Here is a 19,760-nt window from a genome sequence, read left to right as displayed (position 1 = left end):
GTCATTCTTAAATGTAATCACCAAAAATCAGACTGCAGTGAAACAAAAACAGAGGTCAATGCGTCTACAGGGCCAATTAGCAAACACGCTCCTCAGTCACTCTAATGAGACATTACTGCTGGCATCTGCTGGGGAAAATGAGCTTGTGAGTTCAGGCACTGGAGCTGCCCTCAGGATGCTGAGTTTCTTTGGAGAATTGGCCCCTTTGCTGAACTCTTCTGAAAGAGGCTACAAAGGTGTTTTGCTCTTTTGATCTCACCCCAAACAGATATTTTGAAGAACAAAGGTCAGCCTGGCAGCAGGTTTCCATGGTCTTTCAGTTGGAGCTGGTTATCCATCTGCCTGTTGTACTTCTGCAAGCCCCCTCTTTAACTGAGTTTTCCCCAGGCAAATGTTCTCCAGTGTTACACTGTCCTGGAGTGGATGGTCCAAGCCTAAGGATGGTTGAGGTTGGAAGGGACCTCTAGAGATCATCTAGTCCAACACCCCTGCAGGATACACCTACCCACATGTTGAGCTGCCTGGGAGCCACATGCCCCTGATTTTCATGGCCTGAAGCTCATACTATGCCTTTGAACAGGGCTTATTAGTTTGGGCTGAGCACTGTGCTAAGCAGGACTCGCTGACTTCTGGTCAGCTTAAACCCTGGGCAGAGCTTGTCCCTGCCTGCCAGCAGAAATAGAGAAGTAGGGAGCAGTATCTCAGTCCTTACCCACTGGCCTGGTAATTTCAGCTGCTTTTTCAAGCAATTGCTTGGCCTTATTTGCCAGGCCACCCTGCAGAACTATGCAGGAGGCTCATTCATAGCCTGCAAGGGACAAATAAAATGCAGGAGCAAATGGAAGGAATAGAATATGGAAATAGGAACGTGCTGACGGCAGCCCAAGGGCTGCAAAGAAGAGGTGTTAACACAGAACAAGTGTTGCTGGCGGGAGGAACTCATCTGCCAGCAGTTGGCAGTGGCTTTAACACGTGTAAGGTCACCAACATAATCACCATGTCTAACAGGCAGTGCATTTTAGAGAAATAACTTCCCCTGGATGACCCTTCCCTAGGAACTGCTGTTGTTTAATCTCCAGACAGGAAGACTGTTCCTGACTCTTCTCCTAACATATCCCACGGCTGCAGACTTTTGAAGGGTCACACTGGAATAACACCCAGAGAAATGTCACTTGTGTGGAGGTATCCCCTCCTCCTGGGCCAAAGGTGGTTCACAGGCAGGTGTTTTTGCAGTACTGAGGCCAAAGCCATGCATTTCATGGGCTTCTTTTTTAGACACGTGTTGCTCCCCAGCTGCCACTTTCTAGGATTTGGAAAGCTAGTTCAGCCACTTCTCTTTCTCAGCTGTCAGTTATGTTTTTCACAATGTTGCAGCCTCGGAAAGCTAAAGCACTGGTTTGGTTTGATTCATTTCAGCCCAATTTGTTGGGAAAAAGGGAAGGAATCAAGTGAATTCGTTTTCTCTCATCTATTCTTATTGATAGGAATCCTGCTACAACATCACTGAGATTAGTATGAGAGTTCTAGAAGTTTTCTTGTTGTTACAGCTCTAATGACAAAAAATAATGCAACTAAATATACCCTGTTAAGCAACATATATATATACAAAAAGGTCCCTGAACATGGAGAATTTTGCAGGTAATTTCCAGTGTTTTCTGACCTTTGCTTTCAAGGATTGTAATAGCAGCAGACAACTTGGCATGAGGCAATTTGAGTGACATCTGCATGATACCTCGATATCAGAGAACTAAATACGAATTCAAAGTCACTGAGGACAACTCACGCAGTCACGTATTCCCACTTGATCATCCCCATGCCCATGGAGCGCCAGAAGACACAGCATCTCCCTCAGATCAATTCCATGGTTCATTTGCGAAGGACAGAATTTGAGAATGGGTGTTTTGAGTTTATTAAAAAAAAAAAAAGTAGTGCTTCCAGATACCTGGTTATTATAGATTCCAGGGAGGAAACTGGATTTCTTTTGCAGTGTTCCTAGATCCACACATTTTGGAGTGAAACAGGAACTGTTGTATGGGTCAGAGAAAGCATTTCTTTAGCTCTTCCTCTCTATACGACAGTTCTTCATTCTAAACGCTTGACATATAGGACCATTGCTAACATATGCCTATAAATTTGTCACATCTCTGGCATTGTGGAGCTGTCTCACCCCATGCTGGAGGTCCACAGAGTGCATAGGATGCATGTGACAAGCCTCTTCCTGCATAATAACCCAATACTAAGAGGTCACATCCCTCATAATGGCAAAGAAACAGCTCCTTTATTGCAGCATATATGCCCAGGTTTCTTTATTAAGGCCATCAGTCTCCAAAGAGCGCTGACCTTGACTGTCTGATGTTCTGTCCCAAGACACAGTTGTGGCCAAGATTTCCTCTCCACGCAGCTGTGCAGATAAAGCAGTCAACCCATATCCTGCGAGCAACCTGGCAAAAGGAAGCTGGAGAAAAAGTTTAGGAAAGATCAGGAGAACAAAGACCTCTTTGCCCTTAGAGGCTTAATTTCTGGCACCTGGAACTTCTTTAAAAACAAACCATGTCATATTTGGGGAGTGATCATCTGTAGTCACAATTACTAGGCAGAATTGCTGAGATGAGTAATGTCGGGATGCAGTGATCTGTGCTCATACACAGCTAATTGTGGCTGTGCAGCCCAGGGACCAAAAATCAGCTGGCTAAGCACAGTGCTCTTACAGCCCAGTGAGCAGAAAGAGGTCCCTTGGCTGGGCCAAAAGTTCACGTGTATGCGAAATCCCACCCCAAGGAGCGGCCACCCCTTCGTGGAGCCACACTGCAGGTCGTAGGAAAGACAAATGTTCCCCTAAAATGACTTCGCCGCTCCAGCTAAGATGATGCTGAGGCTATTCTGCTAGGTGGAAGATACTCAACACAAAGGTGCATGTGCCACATGGTGTGCCCGAAGCCAGGGCTCCCTGAGGCTAAGCATGAAGATGGGTAATGGTAGAAGCTCCTGGTCTCAGCAGCAACAAGCTGCCACCTCCTACGGCGAGGACACAGCGTGGGGAGATGAGGGACGTTACTCAGCCTGTCTCCTGAGGCTGCTTGGAGGCTGGGCCTTCACTTGGGACACTTGGGACTTCAGCACATGCCCATGCCGCCACACAGCTCGGCACATGGCACCAGATCAGCTTTTTGCAAGGATTCAGAGGGAAAGCCCTTACCAAAGTGCATGGGACTGCCACTGTGCTGCCATTTAGGGCTTTTAATAGCAAATATCGGCAACAGAGCAACCAAACAACTGCTCCTAGTATGACCCCACAGGCAGAGTTTGATTTAGCTTTATTTACCGTGGCCAGAGCACCCGTGGGACACCCTTGGCACACCGTCTGTGCAGGTTTGTTTGCCAGGCCCTGCCAGACAGATCTACAACATACCCTTCACTCCATCTCTTTTACCTCTCACTGCACATTCCTTGGCTCAAGGCCATGTAGGAGGTATCTGTAACCACTTTCAATTAGCTATTTGTTTTTAAATTGTCCGTTTGTATCACTTTTACGTTCTAGCTGCTCTGGTGACATTAATGACTGATTGCACTGTGTCTGTTTTATGTCTGCACGCTGACATAAGTTATGCTGTGTGATCGGTTAATGTTCTGGAACTGCATGACAATTTCTGCCTTCCTGCCTGCTTCCATTTGGGAGCAATGCAAATCGAAACAGCAGCTCTCAGAGTTAAATACAGTTTGATAAATAGTAATAGAAAACTAACATTAGATTATTATTCTACATCACTCTTTCGAAGGCAATGGAATCCACCAGTTCACAGCATATTCTTCTCTCTAGCACCAGGGAAAATTTCAGCAGCCTGAATTACCCTTTCATTTCTAGCTAGGAAAATACTGACAAGCTTTAATGGATGATTTTGAAGAGAAACCATGAACACCTAAAGTACAACACAGTAGGCTGAAGAAACTTCAGTGGTTCTTAGTTATGGGAGACTATCTGCTTTAGTATAATCTAGGATTTTTTTTTCTGCTATAAAACCCCACACCATATGTGCTTTTCCTGGCTATGACTCATTCATCTAAACCCAAACTCAATTTAGGTTTCAAGGATTTCATTTCTTTCTTGTGTTAATTTACGGTTTTACATCTCTTTCAATGCTGACCATATCTTTGTCCCTGTTGGTGAATGCAAGCTATGCGCTTGGTCTATCACACACTGCTTTTTACAAGGATGAGTGAAACTTGGTGGTTTCAGCTTAAATGAGTGGTGGGTTTGCTAGAACCCAAAGTGATGTTGATGTTGCTCACCTGCCGTTTTGCAGACAGTAGAAGAGGAACTTCTTCCACGTGTACTGCTATGACCATGTTATGGTGGTGCCAGGGCTCAGATGTGCGGTTCACATGCTTCGGGTGCTGTCTGGATGATTCAAAAGAACCGTAACAGAAAACACAGGAGATTTTGACCAGCCTCAGGTCTGTAAGTACATTTTAAACCCACAAAGTTTGAGTGTGTTTGAAATGTACTCAAATATTTCCTTCTTCTTCACCATTGTGTCCTCATGACCCATTGAATCATCAAAGACCTGGAGATGAAAGAAAGACTTATGGTTAGAAAATGGAAAGGACTCTCTGCTGAAGGGGAATGGTTTGTTGTTTCTTCTTTTTAAAATCCTGGAACAAATTGCTCTGGTGGATAATTTTCTGTGAGGGTTTTCACTGTGATGAGCAAAGGGGTTTCCAGAAAGCTACTTTTTAATACAGTAAATAAGCTCCCAATCAAAAACTCGCAGAAATCAATTGCAAAATCCCCCCTGTCTTTCATGAACTTGAATCATGCTCAGGGTGGGAAATTATCCAAATCACCAACCTATAGGGAATCAAGAAAGAATGTGGTCCTTTCAGATAATTTTTGTCACTTCTTCAGGCTTTTTTCTACATTAACTATTGCCAAGTCTTAACTTGAGTATAAAAATTTTACACTACAATAAGTCCATCTGCCATATTCGGCTTAAAAAAAGACACCTCTTATATCTAAAGATATTCTAGTGGCATAAGCCAGAATTGACAGGTCAAATTCATCTATGGTATAATTCTACCGAGCCAATGAAGCTGCACCAAAGAAGGATTTACTGAGCTGGCACAAGTGTCTAATGTTTATATTTGCAATAAGAGGTTTTTACCTTTTCAGAAATGGCTGTAATTTATTTTGGAGATGAATAAATTTCCACCAGGTCAGGACAACTGAGGACCCTTAAGCCTTTCTCTCCCACGAGATGGGTATGGAGGTGGAACTACCCACCCTTTAGAGGGTTCATTGCTTAAATATGAACTTCACATAAGAATGTATTATTTTCAACCTCAGAAATATTTACCAAAAAATCAGGGATCACGATCTACTGGACAAAAGGAAAACAGTCACAGCCCTAAAAGCCGGAGAAGACCGGGCCATACTCCTCGGGCTGGCCATGATGGTGTGCTCTATCATGATGTACTTCCTCCTGGGAATCACCCTGCTACGATCTTACATGCAAAGGTAATTTCATCATGGTCACTCTCACCTCAAACTATCTGCTCCAGCTGACTTCTTCTGCCTATCCCTTTTGCTCTTTCCATTAAAGTTTTGTAATCTTCCACTTGGTCAGTGAAGACCTGGTGCTGCAATTCCTTATCTGAGTATAAGTTAGGCATAACTATACTGAAAGCAAGTTGAGCAATACTGGCATAAATGAAGACAAATTAGATCCTTCGCTTGAAAAATAAAAACATTTTAGGTTTGCCATAGTTTAATACAAGCTTAATTATAGCACAGGGGTAGCAAAAAGCTTTGGATACTTGTGTGTGCTTTCTATCATGCAGCCTGGGTTGCTATAAGCTCCTGGTTCAGCTGGTGTGCTGGACCTGTAAGCCTCTTGGATTTTGGTGTTTGTCTGTTGCTGTGAAACTCAAGCAAATTCAGGAGAGACCAGCAAAAATATTTAGCAGCCTTGAGAATCAATGCGCTTTCAAATGAAAAATGGAGATTCAGTTTTGGAAATAATTCAATCTGCTTTCTAGCATATAGCTTTCCATGTGGGTTGATAGTTTCGTTCTAGCAAGTGAAATCCTACAAAAATAAAGTCATTTGCTGAAAGTGATAGATCATCTTTCATTATTATCGTGCTGCACTTAATTTTTCTGAGCTCTTCTCCAGCTTCACTATTAAGGAGCAGAAAGTTTGGCTGGTGACTCATTAGCAGTATTCGAAGGCAACTTTCAAGCACGAGCCCTATTTAAAATCTACCCCAGACTGTAATAAGAATGTCAACAATGTTTTTTTCTGCCCTGGTCAGTCTGATCAGTAAAGCTAAGGGAATGAAAAATGGGTAATTGTGAATCAAAATATTAGTCTGTCATGCCCCAAATCATACTCTGGTAGTGGTCCATACATGGCATGCTTGGCTTATCCACCTTATCTTCTTATGGAGGCATATATGGCAAGTGCCTAAAACTAAGTAGTATGAATATCCTCAACTGTGTCATTGGTCCAGGAAAATAGTCCTTCTTAACCCTGAAATGAACAGGAAAAGCCATGATGCATGAGGATCATTTGTCTTGATTTTTCAGCATCTTATTTATGTGACAAAAGTATTTAATCCCTTTTTAAAATGCAGGCAGCATTTTGATTTTGAAGACAGAGATCGGGTCCAGTTAGATATCTACATCTATGTACATTTCCAGATTGCTTCTCCAGACCCCTTAGCAACACTAGGGTCAAGTGCAGAGGCTTTTAAGGTCAAAATTGCTCATTTGAAAAGATCATTTATACTATAAGCTATGTGAAAGGTAGGTCAAAGATATGGAAACACCTATAAGGTGTCAAATATTCTAGCTTCCTACATGTCTGTTGTAGGTAGGTGTTAACCTGTTACCTTCATACGTTAATAAAACAGCAGTCGGAAAGGTAAAATTGAAGAAATGTGGAAGAAAGTGTAGGAATTCTTGCTGTGACTCCTGACAGAGCCAGGACATTCACAGCCAGATATCTTTGGGGGTCACTGTCCCTGTGCATAGACAAACAAACAAAATACTGCCTGGGAGTCAAAAAAAAAAAAAAAAAGGTCCTTTTGCTTGATTTCCTCCCAGAAATTATAGCATAATTTAATAAAAATGCAAAATGCAATAAACAAGCTTAATTACTGCCAAAATGAAATGCCAAGATAATTAGTCAGAAACCTTTGATATCGCTTACCATCTAAAGCTCATGGTGGGCTTTGCTCCCCAGCAAACCCTCAACCTCAACCTTCCACGTTCATCCAGCTCCCAGCGAGGCTCTCGGGGGCAGCAAGAGCAGCGGGACGGTCTGCTGAGACCTGGGGCAAGGGGGGTGCAGGGCACCCGGCTCCCTGTGCCCCAGGGAAGGACCAAGAGGGGACCTGGGGTGTGAAGCCTCTCCCCAAGCTCATACAGGGCATGGAGGTATCCGGGTGCCCTTCTTGTGGCTCCCGTCCCAGCTAGAGCTTTTGGAAAATGAACAAGCAATCCAAGTGAATGTTGTCAGGACATACCTGGGCTCAGTCATCATCAGTTTTGACTTCTGATGAGTGCGAGATCAGGTAAAATGCTCCAGGATGGTTACATCAGTTGATTGAGCTTATTGAAAACCCAGTGAGCTGCCACTAGAAAACACCTTTCCACGGTTAGGTTTGCATGCAGTATTGCTCATATACGGGTGTGTGGCTACATATATGAATATGTGTGCACTGGTAATGCAAAGTTGTCCTCAAAACCTCCTTTCTGAGGTGAACTGGACTTTGCAGTCAGCTGTCAAGTCTTGGTTCAAGACGCCCCATTATGGCATGCCGTGTGCTTTGCACTCCCCAGGGCATGCTGCTCTGTTTTCTTCTGTTTAATCTCAAATATTCCTCCAAACTAGAAGATCCAGTCCCCTTTTCATGGATAATGTATGTAAATGATGTATTTTTATGCTGAAGACACAAACTTCAAGTACTATGCCATAGAACACCCATGTGTCTTATACTAAGAGCCCAGCTGCTGCTGCAAAGCCCAGCAGAACATACACTCTCCTGCAAGGTGCCATGGGCATATCCCTGATAGAAGCCCTGGGCTGCAGCTTGTGCTCATTGCCCATTCCTGCCATGCTCTAACACCTCCTTCTTTTTTCTACTTAGTGTCTGGACAGAGGAGGCTCAGTGCACGCTTCTCAATGCATCCATCACAGAAACCTTCAACTGCTCCTTTAGCTGCGGTCCAGACTGCTGGAAAATCTCACAGTACCCCTGCCTCCAGGTGTACGTCAATCTCACCTCTTCTGGCCAAAAGCTCCTGCTCTACCACAACGAAGAGACGATGAAAACCAATTCTGAGGTAGGAGCACAGGGACAAAATTTCCATCTCCTCCCCCTTCGCTGGTAAGGGATGTTTTATGGACGCACACGAGTGCTGAGTCCTCATCACACATATATTCCAGGGGAGCTGCAGACAAGTCGCTTCCCATTCGGGTATGGCTCTGCAGTATATCTTAACCCCTCCAGCGATGTACGTGGAGTGTCTGTAGTGGGGAGAATAGAAATGGCCTTATTACTGTGGGGCTGGGAGGGACAGAAATCCCCACGTCTAAAGCGGACGTGTCGCCGTCACTGGTGACAAAGCTGGTGGCCAGTCTAGCTCCAGCTCCAGCACCAGGATCAGGCCACACAATTTATCCCTATGGAGGGCACAAAGACGCTGCGAGTCTGCCGGTGAGAGACTGTCAAAATAAAAGGAGCAGCATAAAAACGAAAGGCAGTTTCTGAGCTTATACAAATTAAGGAGTCAGACAATCTTTCTTGCATGATTTCTCTGGTACCAGACATGGCAATAAAAATTATTTTTAACAAATCTCCATAAAAAAAAACATCCTCTCTCTGCTTCAGCAAGTGTAAAATGCGACGTAACTCGATCCAGGTGGGACCGAGGCAGCTCATGTCTGGAGGCTGTGACGAGCGGCGCGGTGCACAGAAGGCGCCGCTTCCTCCAGCCTACAGGCGCAGCTGTGCGGGTGACGCAGTGCCGCGTGCAGCACAGCCGCCGCGAGCCGCCGACTGTTGGCGGGTGGCTGCTCCCCGCCTTCTGCGCGGCAGGACACTGAGGACCAGGCTGCAAAATGTCCCTCTCCCCTAGTCCTCCTCTTTGCGCTTGCAGCGCCGGGGTGCAAATGCTGCAGCCTCTCCAAATCAGGCAGATTTCCACCCGCCAGATCTGCATTAACTACGGAGTGCTCCAAGGTCGTCACTGAACCCCAAACCACAGGCACCAGCAACGTGCAGCCCCGGCTGCTGACAGCGTAACCTGTCGTGTTGCTATTTATGGGAGCGGCTCAGCAGACCCAATTGCTTCTGCATATTAAGATGAAGTGATATGAAAATTAGTCAAAGCACTGAGCGGTTTCACTGGGCCAGTTATTCTGCTGGATAATTAACTCCTGTGGCTGGTGCACAAAGTCCTCCGGAGCCCAACTGTGAAACCCCGAGCGGTGTCCTCGCATCCCCTGCGAGACCGGGGCTGATGCGGAAAGGAGATGCTCAGCCTCAGCCGCTGCAGTCCCCCAGCAGCACAAACTTAACTTGCTACCAGTTCAGAAGCAAAATCCAGAAACACACCTGCCCCACTTTGATTAAAACAGAGCGGGTCCGTCCCCATCCTCTGGTGGATTCAAACAAATCAAAAGATTCAGCCTGAATCTCCAAACTCCATTCCCAATGGTTTTTGTTGCTGAAATCAACTCTGAAATTCTCCCTGGCACAGTCTCCTCTTAATTTAATGTAGGCACAGCTAATCCTTCTCCAGCCCAAGGTTGCTTTGCAGGTTAAGCACTGCTCTCTGGAGGGTTCCTAGGTTTTCCTGATGTGCTGCTGCCTATGTGCTCTGCATCCAAATGCAGTTTCAAAGGGAGCTTGGCCCCTGATTGAAATGTCTATAAAATACCTAGTTTCTCACGCCTGGTTGGAATTAGCAGAGACTCCAAACAAGCCTCGGCTCTCTGCTTGGGAGGCTCTATCCTCCTCACGGCTCCTCAACAATATTTTCCATGAATATCCAGGCAGTGAAGTCAGGGACCACCTCAGTTAACCTGTCATCACTAGTCCCACTGCTTCCTTCCTCCATTTGTCATCAGTCTCTGATTAGAAACTAAAATATTGCTCCCAGACATCAGTGAAGACCCCAACTGAGAGTTGGCTCCAGTCGGAGGTCTTCATTTCTTACCTCTCTGCACAGGGAAAATGAAAAAAGAAAGAAAAAAAAAAGCAACCAGCATAGCCTGTGTTGTTGAGCCCTCACATTCCTGGCAATGCTGCAGAGAGTGGCCAGCACAAAAGACCTTCAAACAGGCAGCATAACCCTGCCAACCTTTCCAGCTCGCGGCTGCTCACCCTGCGTGCGGAGCAGCGCCCGCAGCCCGTCCCTCTCCCCTTCTTGTCGCCAGCTCAGGTTGAGAGAAATGCACTTTGATTTCAAATAACGATTAATCAAGAAAACTGCTCTCTAAACTAAAGCTTTCTTCCCAAAAGGGCAGGTAACGAGCAGGTGAGCTTTATGTTGACATGTGCAGTGCGCTGCTGTCAGTCTCCAGCCTGAATCAATGGGGAGTAAGTGGTTGCCAGTCAAGCTGCTTGAGTCTTTCCCAGAAAAGCACGCAAGATTTTCCATGTCTCTTTGTTGCTCTCACTGTGCATATTTTATCTGTAGCCTTTAAGACAAGCACAGCCCCTTGTCAACGCTACAGCCACAGCAGCGTAAATGCTTTCACGGCTGCACTTCCAGTTCTCAGCTGTCACGGGCTGTAACAGCCACCAGGGAAAGTAGATGGGACCCGTGTTCCCTTGCTCAGAGACCACAGAGCCAGTTTGTCATGCCGAGGAAGGGCTGCAGTATTTAAAGCAGTTGTCAAGTGCTTGTTCTGATCCCATCTTACATCACTTTGATTCTTTACATGTCATTGAGGTTACTACTGATTTATGCCCATGCTCCATAAGTATGATAACAAGCAAGCTTTAATCACCAAAGTCACTGTTATGCCAGCTATAACTGCCTGATAGTCAGAAATGATGGTGGCATCTCATGATTTGGTGAACTGAAAGTTCAGGTATTTATAAGCCCAAGAGGAGTTTGTCTAGTGCAGATGGAGCAGCACAGTTCGGCTGCAATTCTCAGCAGACCCATTTCTGCACTGGGATTGCAAGATTCAGTCTGTAAAAAGAAATACTGGCCCAAAGGCAGGCACAAAACTCCTCCTTCAGCCCTTAATCCAACCTGCCTCACTTCTTGAGAAGAAATGCAAAGCGAGGTCCTGGCCACTTTCTCATCAAGACTACCACAGCATGTATTAAAAGTACAAAGGAGGTGTTTCCAATCCCAGCTTCCAAGCTGTGCATGACAGTGACAAACACCCCAAGCACAGGAAGAGAATGAGCAGTAGTGTGCCACCTCTCGGCCTGAATTAGGAGCTTCTCCGTCAATAATGTTGTCAGTGTAACTTCAGTGACTTAATGAAGCTGCTTCCAGTTTGTCCAGAGATGTGGGATCTCCATCCTTATAAAATGGACATCTTGTAGCATAAGAACAATATAGAGAGATGATTCCCTGCCATATATTGACGTAAGCTAAATGAAGATCAAACCAAAGAAAACACTCAGAACATCTCGTTGCTGGTGTCTACCACCTCCTCTGCCAATGACCTACCCAGCACAACAGATGTCAGCCAAAGCAAAGCCAGCATGGTGTCATCCTCCAGCTCTCACTACAAAAGCCAGGTCCTGGAAGGAGGCCACCAGCACCTCATGACCACAGGCACAGGCACTTCAGGAATGTGTCCTTGCATCAAGGATGAGGAAACTCTCAGAGCCATGAACAGCCACGAGTTCAGAAGAATAGGATGAGGTAATTAAGACATGGGGTAAAGAGGACCCAGGTCTTACAGACAGGATAAAAGCCCATAGTACGAGGAGAAATGTTTTCAGCACCAGGAGCCTGGCTCACTGATCAGATATATCAAACTCCTTTGCGCAATTACCTTTAACAGCTTATGTTTCTTTAAAACCTGGTCACCACTCACAGGCTGGCTAGCCTGATGTAGCTGGAGTCTCGAGCACTATCAACGGATCCCAATTCAAGTCCTGCTTGGACTTTGGGTCTCCTGAGAGTATGTTCGGAAAAGAGTCAGACTTGCAGGAAGTCAGACCTTTCCAGTGCCTCTTGGGATGCTTCCAGGCTTGGAGTCCAGGAGTCTGTCATCATTTGGGCTTTTATGTGCCTCCAGTTTTCTGTTGTTGGAGAAATAGGGGTTGAACTTCAGCAAAGATTGACGAAGTCCTTATTTAATCTCCTCATTCAGGTGTGTCACAGTTGGGATTTCAAGGAACAAAAATGTATAATACCAAACTTGCAAAGGAGAAAAAATCTGAACTGGAAACACCGTAGCTAGGACAATGACAGTGTATAATTTATTAAAATATATCAAAGTACAGCCTCACTGAAAACTTCTCCCAGCTTATTAGATTATGATATATTAAAGAGTAGTAGGGATGGGAGGAAGGCTTGTGGTTTCAGACACTGAAGGCAAAACTGGGCAGAATAGCCTGGAAGGGGATGGATGAGATACAACATCTCTAATTTCTAGAGCTCTATGAAATATTCATAATGGAAGTGCTCACATGCTCTACCCTTAATGCTACAGTCTGCTAATGCCAGACAGTATCTCTGCTGCACTTCAAATCATATTCCCAGCTAATAAACTTGCCAATGGATCAATCAAATCCTGTTATGAGGTTAATCCTGTGATCATTATTAGGGCTAGAGATTTGTTGCAGTGCATTGTGAAAAGTCACGGCATGGTCATGAAAAAGAACTGAGGGACATTTATAGAGTTTATACATTGAAACAATAATAATCAGAAGCCATGGGTCACATTATTTTAATCAAGAAGTCATTTTTTCCTTTGTAAAACTTGCTTCCTCTCATTAAATTATCTCAAGCTATTTTAGCAGCTCACCAGCAGCAGCACGTTCAGTCATGGTAGTGTAGCGGGGCCCTTTGAGGAACCCATCCCTGCAGGGGAGTGCTGATCTCCCTGCTCCCTCTGTGCTCAAGGAGAAGTCACCCAACAGATTTCTCCGCTGTCCTTAAGCTGTTCTTGCATATGTATGGAATTAAATCAAAATCCGCTTTTGGATTCATCCAAAAAGCATGGATACTTTCAGAGATGGTGGTGGTGTGGTCAAAGAGAAGATGAAGAGCCATCCAAACAGCCAGGCTGATCTTCAACTAGAGGTGTTTTTGTCTCAGACTTCCTACATGATCCTAATTGAGACATTCCTCTCAAAAGAAAATTTGTATAAAAGTCTCTGCTTGTCCTTCCTCTCTCCAAGTGAACTCTTTTGCCCAATATGATCATTTTGATCATTTGCAAGTGAGATCTGAGCTACCAGATTCATATTTACAGACAGGCAATTACCCATCTAAATGCGAAAATATGCATGGCACTTCAGATGAAGAGGTACTTCATCAGTTCCATTTTTCTCATGTGTAAATTAGCAGTAATAATATATTCACCTATCTCACGAGGCTGCTCCACAGATCAAAGCATTAATGTTTGTACAGCACTTGGAGACTCTCCAATGAGAAATTCTGTAGATGTGCAAAATATTGAGTTTTGTCTGTGATAAATTTATTATTAGCTTAATAGTATTGCACTCTTATTATGAAAGCCATAATCATCTTGAGATGCTTACCACCTGAAAACAGACATTGTATCTGGTTTGAAGATTCATTTTTTCCCTCTGGTTTCTTCCCAGTGCTCCTATATACCCAAATGTGGCAAGAACTACGAAGAATCCATGTCACTCGTGAACGTCGTCATGGAAAACTTCAGAAAGTACCAACGTTTCTCCTGCTTTTACGACCCTGAAGGCGTTCAGAAGAACGTGATATTAACTAAACTGTACAGCTCCAACGTGCTGTTCCACTCGCTCTTCTGGCCCACCTGCATGATGATCGGTGGGGTCGCCATCGTCGCTATGGTAAAGCTGACTCAATACCTTTCCCTCCTCTGCGAGAGAATCCAAAGGATCAACAGATAAAAGCAAAGACTTCTCCGAGATGTATTTACAGCTAAAATACTGTTTTCTCATTCTTCACCAAAGAACCTTAAGTTTGTAATGTGCAAGTCTGTTCTAACTTCCTTACTATATTCTTATAAGTAGAGCAATAATGCAACAGCTGTTCTATATGCAAACATGATGTTATTATTATGCAGACAACTGAAAAAAGAAACCTACTGTTTTGTGTTGACCGTCTGTATGATCTTGTTTTATGCTGAGAATAGTCCTTCTTTCTTTTCTACAGCCAACATAGGGCTCAGTGTGACCATTTGCCAAGCTTAGTCAATGAATACATTGACATTTTCAGTGTAAAGGATTCTGGGGAAAACTCACCCTTGGACAAAGGGCAGCAAATGACTTGTGTATCGCTTAGGTCTCACATCTGACACAGTCCACGCAATAGCTCTGTGGTTTTATTTTTATTATTACTACTGGCTGCAGGGAATAAAAGCATAGAACTGGTGGTTGTGAGCAGAGGGCACAGAATAGACCTATTTTGAGGGCAGCGTAAGCAGTAACAGTATTTTCAGCCTAAGCAGGACTTGGAGATGCTTTGTGTTAGCTTCTCCAAGTCTATTTTACCCTATGGTCTTTAAGGTCTTTTGTTAAACACTTTTATTTTATTTAGCGCTACATTTTTCTTGTCTTATCAGCATCATCTTTGTTACTTACAGAAGCTGTAGCCAAAAAGCAAAAACCATGTTGTTCCATTTTCTACTCCAATCTGAGCCCTATTGATGGAGATGGGACCAGAACACCTTATGTAAATGTTTATTACTCATTTGTCTTGTATTTGCTACCATATCACTGTAATGAAAAGAATAACACAATCAGCTATTTTTTCATTTTTTACTTCCAACTATTTTAGATTTTTTTACTTGATATATATACAAATATATATATATAAAGATAAAGCTATATTATATCTAGTTGTGTACTGGGACTTGATTATGGGTTTTTTCCTTTGTTTGTTTTTACCAACTGGAAAGTGAGCAGTATAACTCATGTATTTATAACCTTCAGCCTTGGATAATATCATAACATGGAGGAGCAGCACTGCAGGATCCTATCCAATATTCATGATGTTGTTTCAGTCAAAAGTCTCTATTGCTGTGACATCTGAATGGACAAAATCACATCCAGTTTTATAGGTCTATTACCTGAACTGTTAGATAATAATCATAATACTTCTAGAAATCTCTCCTGACCTTAACCCAGTAAGCAGTGCTGGCTGAAGTGAATTTTTGATTTAAAAGGCCCAGGTACAATGAGTTATTGGAAAAACTCCAGGAATTCAGACTAATATGTTGTCCTATCTGTCAGATATCTACAGTGGGAATTTTCCCAGCAAAATTCCATGAACGCTATAGTCACTAATTTATTTATATTCCCTTTTTCAAACGTTTTCTCTTTTGTTATATTTTAAAGGTACCTCTCATAATTTCTTACTTTGGACTTAGCCTCAAGGACAAATGTAAGGCAATCTCTTGCCCTGTGACTTCACAACTCAAGATTTCAAAGGAATTTACAGGCATATTTGAAACAAGAGGCATTTTTTTTTCCCTTCAAAAGGCCCTCAAAAGAGGAAAGCAAGTATTCCGCCTAGTTCATCCATATATAAGTATCTTTCCGCAATATAGCATTAAAAATTTCAAGATGTTACAAAACTTTACAAATCATGCAAGTGTAATGTGAGCTGTAAAAATGAGTTCTCAGCAGTGAAAATGAACCTGCAATCTTGTAATCAGTAGTATAATTTTCCTTAGGTAAATAAATTCCTGGAGGGTGGGGGTATAATCAGGGCTCCAAAAATACATAATAAATATATTCAATTAAATCTTCCAGATTTCACTATCTTTTGCATTCAGATCTGCCTTGTTTCATCAGACTTTTCTTTGCAGATTGCTTTGCCAAGTGCTGATGCAACAGGGAGTTCATCCATTTTACTTGCAACGTGGCCATTCACCAATCTGCGGGATGTACAAAAGCCATCAGTGACAAATCTCCTGGTGTTGGCCAGCAAAGAGCCAACCAGTCCCCTTGGTGGTGAAGGCAGCATGGCTGGGGAAGACAGGCAGGAGCCATATTCTCCATCCCAACCCAACGCCATGGTGCTTCCATGCCGTAATAGGTAATGTAAAGCACGTTAGGATTAGTAGTGTTCAACCAGGACTCAGACATGAAGGTCTCCACATTGCTCACGCTCATCGGTGTTACAAAAGCATAAGAGGTTCTGTCAAGCTGGAGGTATCAAGGTTGGACCCCCAGAGTCCCACAGACAAGATATCTTGACCCATTTCTAGGCTGGTGCAGCCTGGGAGGCTCCTAAGGTGCATTTTTGTCCTTTACCCAGGTCAGGTCCATGCACCCAAGTGCCCTCCCAAATCATCCCTCACGCACCCAACACCTCACCTTCTTCAGCACGGTCACAGAGGCTGAACGGAGGCCAGTATTGGCACAAATCAAAAACCATGCAAAATGTTGCTAACAGGGAACTTCAATAACCAAGAGGCATCTTCACAAAGTCATTGGCACCAATGTTGGCCACTGACATGACGACTGACATGGCCTGCGATGCAGCGGCTCTTTGGTTGTGCGTGTGACATTTGTGGTGCCTGTGCTGGTGCTTTTTGCTTCGAGTGACAGGAGAGCTGATTGCTCTCGACATTTACACATCGAGCTCTTTTCTACGTGTTGGGCCATAAACATTTTACCCGCGTTCCTGTGAGTGAAACATCTTGACGCCGCTGCAGTCTATAATCATTTTGTTGACATTAACAGAGAGATCTGCGGGGTAGCAAAATAACTTGAGTAATTGGATAGAGTGAGGTAAAACAATAATTTTAAAGGGAATTATCCATGTCTGCTCCATAGCAGTTAACCCCCTACTGAAGCCTCAGCATTTCAAATGTGGTTTTGACAACTCCTGCTGCCCCAGAGAGAAGACGTGTTGTAGACGAGATATTAGTCTGTGCTATTTCTTTCCCTACCTCCATTTTAAAACTGTTTTTATCTTCTGCAAAAGGAATTGATAATCTTGCGGGCAGCTAGAGTGAATGAGAAATATTCCCCACTCCATTTGGAGAGCTTCATTAGTAAAGCTCAGTGATCAGACAAATCTACTGTAATTCAGCAATTCCAAGCCCGACTCTTTCCAGCATAAATGTTTTATCTCTTGATGTCCCAGCTGGGCAGCTGGGCTGGAAGGGGACAAGAAGCAGCCAGAAAGTGCTGTGAAACCTCTGACAAGAACAGCATGAAATGAAAATGTAGGTGCAATAGTCTGCTGTATTATGAGCCTACAGCCAGGCGCTCTGGCAGGATTTAAAGCATACATAAGTATTCCAGGTGCCAAATTCACATGGCCTTTTAATAGCTGTTATTTTCTTAATTAGATTATTTATGCCAGGTCTTATTTCTATTCTGGGACACCTAAATTTGAAAGCGAAGTGTGAACATCCTAGCTGCAATTCCCTGAAACTTGGCACCTTGCAGTGGAGCTACTAAATGTCATCAGCCAAGACAACAGAGAGCTCCGTTTGGTTTAGCTTTTCTAAATGAGAAGACATTGCTTTTATCTCACAAAATGTACCTAAAGGGCAAGCGGTGGGAGGCTGAGGTGAACACAGCAAAGAGAAACCAGGGCCTAGAAAATAACAGAGCTTCCTTATCTCAGTAAGACCTAAAATACAATAATTTCAGACTTGAGGTAGAGAAAGGGGCACGAGAGTGTCAGCTCCCCATTAGTTCCTCTGCGCACCATCTATCAAGGACTTGTTACAAAACTCACATTTCTGTTCCTCTGAGCACTCTGGATCTCATCACTGTCGAGTACTCAGATTTTGGTGTACGCAAACATTTCATGAATGCATACCAACTTTCCAAAATGTCTTTGGTTGTGGAGGAGTAGGTGAAAGGAGGGGAAATTATCAGTCATTAATATACTGGAAAAAAATATGGAAAAAAAAAAAAGATGTTTTCATTTGAACTGATGTTGGCTCCTAAAAGTCAAGTTTTAGGGCTTTTTTCCTTTTGCTTTTTTCCTCTTTTATTTTTCTTTTTTGAGGAAAGCTTGAAAAATAGACACACCAGTGCCCCCTGATGTGAAACAAAACCATTGGCACTTGCTCGGTTCACTGCACGCTCCCAACGTGCCCTTTCTCCAAGGCTGACCTGTGACAGATTTCTTCTCTTCCATTTTTCTGAACTGTCAGCGAACTGCGAAATCAGTTGGTCACACGGATCCAATCACCAGCAGCCCTGGCAGGGCTCCAGCGAGGTTCGAGCGCTCGCCGTTTCCAAGAACATTGCTGGCCGTTATTATGAACAGACTAAGGTTTCTGCCTCGAAGAATATAAAACGCTGCTAAGCTGGAAGGCAGCGGGAAGGAGAAAAGGCGCATTTATCAGCTGCTATTAGCGACGTGCGGTGCAGTGATGTGTTAGATCTGCAATTTATGGCCAAGACACAACGTGCCAGGGCTGCCGCTGTCCCCAGCCCTTGCAATGCCGGCGCTCCGAGCGCGGCACAGATGCCCCTTCCCTGGAACGGAGGTACCTGCCGAGGAGGTCACTGCTCCCAGGTGCAGCTCATGGGCACACACTCCAGCACATGTCCAACAAAACCGGCTTCATGGTTTTAAACAAAAAATATTCAATTCAATGGTTATTTCCACCCTCGGGTCCGCATTTCATTTTGAGGCGGAAAAGAAAAAGTCGTTTGAATCTTGATGTCTCGAAAAGAATTAGGGACTGCTGAAACTTTTCATTACCTGCTGCTGTTCTTCAGTTTGTGCTTGGATATGTATTTACAACTTTGGGGAAGAAAACTTGAGGCCTCAGTCCTGCACAGAGCCAGCAGCCTTTCTTCATCATTACTGGTCTGATTGCTGTGCTAACAAGTCACTAATGAATCCCCTAAATCCCCAGCACACAGCGAAGGGCTCTGGCAGCTCCCGGGCTCTGAGTAGCCTAAAAGCAACTGCAAGGAAGCAGGAGGAAAGAGGAGCAGTGGTTGCCCTGCTCACTACCAACAAAGCTGCCACCAGCCATTTGCCAGCTCCTCTCCAAAGGGCTCCTCAGCAGACACTCGCAATTGCTGCATTTAAAAGAAACTGCATTTCACAAGGGATTCCTCCCTTCTGTTAGAAATAATCTTGAATGTTCCTTTAAAAAATATATACATGAAAAATATTTTTCATTTAAAAGGCAAACGCTGCAAGGTGAATTCATATCAGCTTTCAAAATTAACCAGATTTCTCCAAACACTGGAAAAAGTGTTGAATAACAGGACCCTCCAAAAGAGCCTTTCAGTTTAGAGCTCTTTTTTTCACATAGGTAGCAGACAGTTGGATATACATTTTTAACCGAACAATACTTGGGGAGAACTTAGAGCTTTTTATCAGTCAATGATTTTATTATAACATAGAGGGCAAAAAGTATTTATTCTAAAATGTGCTGCCAACTCCAAACTTCATTCATACTAAAGGGTTGGCATTTTCTGGAAAGAGAGTAGCAAATGCCTCAAAAACTGTATAAAGATGGGGAATTCGGGCAAAACCCAGCACGGGCCTTATTGTCCAATGCACAGTAGAAGGTTTGTTTGCTTCAGAAGTCCAGGAGAAATGGCTGGAAAGTAAAAGCATGC

The 19,760-nt window shown here is 43.8% G+C and overlaps 1 protein-coding gene across 5 annotated transcripts in view; it reads left to right on the top strand.

The window, feature by feature from the left end:
• LOC104568668 (calcium-activated potassium channel subunit beta-2) overlaps positions 1-14,545 on the top strand; it is a 124,642-nt gene extending 110,097 nt beyond the window's left edge. For 4 of the 5 annotated variants that reach the window (XM_088523899.1, XM_088523900.1, XM_088523897.1 and 1 more), the window contains exons 3-5: positions 5,342-5,512; positions 8,148-8,343; positions 13,809-14,545. In XM_088523899.1, the coding sequence (XP_088380025.1) occupies positions 5,342-5,512; positions 8,148-8,343; positions 13,809-14,093 (652 nt within the window). In that variant the 3' untranslated portion in view covers positions 14,094-14,545. The remainder of the gene's footprint in view (positions 1-5,341; positions 5,513-8,147; positions 8,344-13,808) is intronic. The other variant, XM_088523898.1, reaches the window with a different exon arrangement.
• The last annotated feature ends 5,215 nt before the right edge of the window (positions 14,546-19,760 follow it).

The sequence above is a fragment of the Tinamus guttatus genome, unplaced genomic scaffold (assembly GCF_059628265.1).
Source record: "Tinamus guttatus ecotype Peru unplaced genomic scaffold, ASM5962826v1 Tinamus_guttatus_pri_ptg000198l, whole genome shotgun sequence".
Taxonomy (NCBI): Eukaryota; Metazoa; Chordata; class Aves; order Tinamiformes; family Tinamidae; genus Tinamus; species Tinamus guttatus.
The sequence above is the reverse complement of the archived record's forward strand: the minus strand, read 5'-3'. Positions and strand labels throughout refer to the sequence as shown.